The sequence below is a fragment of the Nicotiana attenuata genome, unplaced genomic scaffold (genome assembly GCF_001879085.1).
Source record: "Nicotiana attenuata strain UT unplaced genomic scaffold, NIATTr2, whole genome shotgun sequence".
NCBI classification, from domain to species: domain Eukaryota; kingdom Viridiplantae; phylum Streptophyta; class Magnoliopsida; order Solanales; family Solanaceae; genus Nicotiana; species Nicotiana attenuata.
The window spans coordinates 16,320-21,527 of NW_017677449.1; the positions used below are offsets into that span (position 1 = coordinate 16,320).

Sequence of the window (5,208 nt, forward strand, 5' to 3'; positions counted from 1 at the left end):
ACGCGAATTCCGGAACATGAATTTTTCTTTATGCCTCGTTATCAAACTTGTGTAATTAGAATATCATGCAAAATGAAGGAAGAACTTAGCCTTAACATACCTGGAGTAGGGAAAAATCCGTATGGTGTTCTTGGAAAAGATTTCACCGTATTCCTTTAGAACCGCAAGATTTTACATTGCGAAATCTTGTTGGAATCGTTTGGTTGCAAGAAGAATTGCTAACGTTTCTCTCTTGTGATTGTAATGTCTTGGTATTGAAAATATTAGGAATGAGTTTTGCATTTGATGGAAGTGTCTTTGAAAATGAAATTTGAAAAGTTATTAGAATGGCTAACGTTTTCCCCACCTATAATTGTAAAGTTGTTTTGAAAGTCTTAAAGTTTGAGGTGTCTTGTAATTAATGTATTAGAACGCCACATAATAAGAAATGACCAAGAGTCATTTGCTTAATAAGGGGCTTGCTGCCATGTGGGGGTGGGGAGAGAATTTTTAATCTTTATCCAACTTATTTGGTAATTAGATAATGTCCCGTTACCCGGTAATTAACCAATTATCCACATAATTTAAAATTATCTCAAATTACTTAAAATTCTACTCATTTTTAATATACTTTATACATCATACTATCACGGTCATATGGTACCTTGTATGGTACTAGTCCATAAGTATCGGGTATTATCGCTCGGACCGTATTTTATCCCAAATTGACAACCTTCAACGAAACTCATTTTCTTTAATTCGTGTAACTTTTATCCTTCATGGCACTTGCTTATCGCTTGTTATAAATAGAATAAATATGCTAACCTCAAGATAATCTCATCCCCGAGTCTAGGTCAATTAACTGAAGATGAAACTTTATCGTACGAGAAACGCGAGATGTAATATCCTTCCCCCGTTAGAAACATTCGTCCTCGAATGTTTACGATTAGATACCTTGGAAAATTTTTGCCAGAGTCTCCTCCGTACACTAGACTAAAACCACCCTGCGCGAAGTAAGAAAATATGATATACATGCCACACTTGGCCTCACACAGCTGTCTATAATAAATTCGGTAAATCAAAAATAAGAGCTTACCTGAGGACCTACTGGCCTGAATAGGGCTGTGCTGAGGTATCACATCTCGAGCCATATCTCCATTTTGAAATAGGTGGGGGTATTTAGACTTCATTTCTTCCTACGCTTCCCACGTCATCTCTTCCACATTCTTGCTTGTCCATAAGACCTTTACGGAGGCTACCTCTTTATTCCGTAGCTTGCGGATTTGTCGGTCTAGGATGGCAACCGAAATTTCCTCGTATGACAAGTCCTCTGTAATCTCTACATCATCCATGGGCACCACTCGGGTTGGATCGCCAATGCACTTCCGTAACTTAGATACGTGAAAAACCGGATGGACAGACTCCAATTTCGAGGGCAATACTAACTCATAAGCTACTTGGCCCACTCTCCGAATGATCCTATAAGGCCCAATATACCGTGGGCTAAGTTTGCCTTTCTTGCCAAACCTCATCACACCCTTCATAGGTGACACCTTTAAGAATACCCAGTCATTAACTTTGAACTTTAAATCTCATCGCCGCACATCATGATATGACTTCTGACGACTCTGAGCTATCAACAGTCGCTCCCGGATAAGCTTCAATTTTTCTATGGCCTGCTGAACTAGGTCTGGCCCATGTAACCCAGATTCTCCAACATCAAACCACCCTATAGTAGATCTGCACCTGCGCCCATACAAAGCCTCGTACGGAGCCATCTGGATACTGAAGTAGTAACTGTTATTATATGCAAACTCGATAAGAGGTAGATGGTCATCCCAAATTCTTTTAAAATCCAGCACACATGCTCGTAACATATCCTCGAGCGTCTGAATTGTACGCTCGGCTTGTCCATCAGTTTGTGGATGAAAAGTTGTGCTGAGATTCACTTGAGTTCCTAGACCTTTCTATAATGATCTCCAAAAATGTGCTATAAACTGGGCCCCACGGCCAGATATAATAGATATTGGTACTCCGTGTGGTCGCACTATCTCCTTAATATATAGTTTTGCATAATCTTTTGTTGTATATGTAGATCTGACGGTAGGAAATGAGCTGATTTCGTGAGCCTACCGACTATCACCCATATGGAATCAAACTTAAGATGAGAACGAGGTAAACCCGTGATAAAGTCCATGTTTATCGCCTCCCATTTCCATGTCGGGATATCTATAGTCTGCATTAGCCCTTCGGGCTTCTAGTGCTCTATCTTCACCTACTGGCAACTAGGATACTGAGCAACATACTCAGCAATATTCTTGTTCATATCGTTCCACCAATACACATCCTTAATCTCATCATACATCTTCGTCGACCCAGGGTGAATGGAGTACCACGAATAATGTGGCTCTGACATAATCCTGTCTCGTAGCCCTGCTACATCTAGAACACACAAACAACCCCTGTATCTGAGAACCCCATCTTGAGTTCTAACAACGGCTTCTTCTGGCACGGAACTCGCTCTCTCAACTCGACCAACTCTGGGTCCTCGTACTACCCCTCATTTACTTCAGCTATGAGAGATGATTTTGCAGTATTTTGGAGTACAACTCCACCAATGCCAGAGTCTAGTAACCGAACCCCCAAACAAGCCAATTGATGAATCTCTCAAGGTAATTGTCTTTTTTCAGCCTCTACATGTGCTAAGCTACCCATAGATCGGCAACTTAAGGTATCTGCTACAAAATTATCTTTCCCTGGATGGTAGAGAATGTTAACATCGTAATCTTTCAATAACTCAAGCCATCGCCCCTGTTGCAAATTCAACTCTTTTTGCTTGAAGATATATTGCAGGCTTTTATGATCTGTGAATACATCAACATGAGCACCATATAAATAATGCCGCCATATCTTAAGTGCATTGACAACCGCAACTAACTCGAGGTCGTGGGTCGGATAATTTCATTCCTGCTTCCTTAACTGCCTTGAAGCATACGCAATCAGCTTCCCATGTTGCATCAGGACACATCCTAACCCGACACCTGAGGCATCACAATACATGGCATAACCATCTGGACCCTCTGGAAGTACTAGAACTGACGCTGAGGTCAACCTGTTCATAAGCTCCTAGAAACTTTGCTCACAGGCCTCTGTCCACTGAAACTTAGCTGCTTTCTGCGTCAAATTTCTTAATGGTGCTTGAGGAGAATAAAAACCTTCTACGAACCTCCAGTAGTGTCCTACTAAGCCTAGAAAGCTACGAATCTCTGTCGGAGTGGTAGGTCTAGGCCAGGATTTCACAGCCTCAATCTTCTGAGTGTCTACCTTTATACCTCCATCGGATACAATGTGCCCCAAAAATGCTACAGACTCCAACCATAACTCACATTTAGAAAACTTACCATACAATTTAATATCATGGAGGGATTGGAGTACCGCTTGTAGGTGGTCCACATGCTCATTCTCTGAACGTGAATAAATCAGAATATCACCAATAAAGACTATCACGAACATATCTAAATATGGCCAGAATAGGTTATTCATCAAGTCCATAAATATGGTATGTGCATTCGTCAACCCGAAGGACATGACAAGGAACTCGAAGTGGCCATATCGGGTCCTGAAGGCTGTCTTGGGATTATCTTTCTCTCGAGCTCTGTCCTGGTAGTACCCCGACCTCAAACATATATTTTAAAAGTATCTAGCTCCCTGCAACTGATCAAACAAGTCGTCTATCCTTGGAAGTGGATACTTATTGTTAATAGTTACCTTGTTCAGTTGCTATAATCGATACACATCCTCAGTGAGCCGTCTTTCTTCCGTACAACCAGTACCGGTGCACCCCAATGTGAGGTACTAGGTCTGATGAAACCTTTCTCCAGCAAATCTTTTAACTACTCCTTCAGCTCCTTCAATCCGGCAGGTGCCATTCTATACGGAGGGATGGATATTGGTTGCGTTCCCAGAAGCAAATCGATGCCAAAATCAATTCTCGCTCTGGAGAAATATTTGGAAGTTCATCTTGAAATACATCTGCGTACTCTTTGACTACTGGAATAGACTAAAGTGTAGGTATCTCAGCATCTCCATCTTTAACTCGCACAATATGATAAATGCACCTTTGTGCGATCATTTACTCGCCTTCAGATAGTAAATAAACCTACCTCTGGGTGTCGCTGTATTACCTACCCATCAAGGACGGGCTCATCCGGCAAATGAAATCTAGCTATCTTTGCTCGACAATCAACTGTGGCATAGCAAGCTGCCAACCAGTCCATGCCCACGATGGCATCAAAATCCTACATCTCTAGCTCAATTAGGTCGGCAGAAGTCTGACGACCACAAACTGACACCGTACAACCTCGGTAAACCCGTCTAGAAATAATCGATTCTCTGACCGGTATAGATACCGCAAAAGGATCACTTAGTATTTCAATCACTATACCAAATTTCCCGGCGACAAATGAGGTAATACACGACAAAGTAGATACTAGGTCTATCAAGGTATAAGCATCGAGAGAGCAAATGGTCAACATATCTGTCACAACGTTTGGTGAAGACTCCTGGTCCTGTCGACCCGCTAACGCATAGCTACGATTCTGGTTACCACATGAACTGGAACCTCTACCTCTGCCTCGACCTGTACCAGTGGAAGACTGAGACTCACGCCCTGAAGGATGCACAGACATAGATGATCCTATTGCTGAATTTGCTGGCTGCGCCACACCCCCAAAATCTCTATTCGGGCAATCTCGCATCATATGCCTCGGTCGTCCACATGTATAACAAGCATCGGAACCGGCTCAGCATTGGCCCAAGTGTCTTCTACCGTAGTTGGCACACCGCGGCAGAAATTGCCATGTCTACCCCGAACCTCGTTGTCGCTGCAAACGTGACGCCTGGGAGCTCTCACCTGGTCCTGACAGAGTATAACGGTCATACCTATAACCCTGTGACCAAGAGTCATTTGCTTAATAAGGGGCTTGCTGCCATGTGGGGGTGGGGAGAGAATTTTTAATCTTTATCCAACTTATTTGGTAATTAGGTAATGTCCCGTTACCCGGTAATTAACCAATTATCCACATAATTTAAAATTATCTCAAATTACTTAAAATTCTACTCATTTTTAAAATACTTTATACATCATACTATCACGGTCATAAGGTACCATGTATGGTACTAGTCCATAAGTATCGGGTATTAAAGCTCGGACCGTATTTTATCCCAAAT

The 5,208-nt window shown here is 42.1% G+C and overlaps 1 protein-coding gene across 1 annotated transcript; it reads right to left on the bottom strand.

The window, feature by feature from the left end:
- Positions 1 to 1,571: 1,571 nt before the first annotated feature.
- On the bottom strand, positions 1,572 to 4,256 carry LOC109221415. Its single transcript, XM_019385905.1, has 3 exons — positions 4,168 to 4,256; positions 2,259 to 2,519; positions 1,572 to 1,776 (listed from the first exon to the last, which is right to left on the bottom strand). Exons 1-3 carry the CDS (start codon positions 4,254 to 4,256, stop codon positions 1,572 to 1,574), a joined length of 555 nt encoding a protein of 184 aa, XP_019241450.1.
- Positions 4,257 to 5,208: the final 952 nt, after the last annotated feature.

Excerpts from the sequence above, each read along its gene's own strand:
- LOC109221415 (XM_019385905.1), bottom strand. The coding sequence starts at position 4,256 with ATGGACTGGTTGGCAGCTTGCTATGCCACAGTTGATTGTCGAGCAAAG. Across the intron at positions 2,520-4,167 it reads GATGAGCCCGTCCTTGATGG|AGTTGGTCGAGTTGAGAGAG; the intron begins GTAGGTAATACA and ends ACGAGGACCCAG. Across the intron at positions 1,777-2,258 it reads GCTCAGTATCCTAGTTGCCA|TTACTACTTCAGTATCCAGA; the intron begins GTAGGTGAAGAT and ends ATATAATAACAG.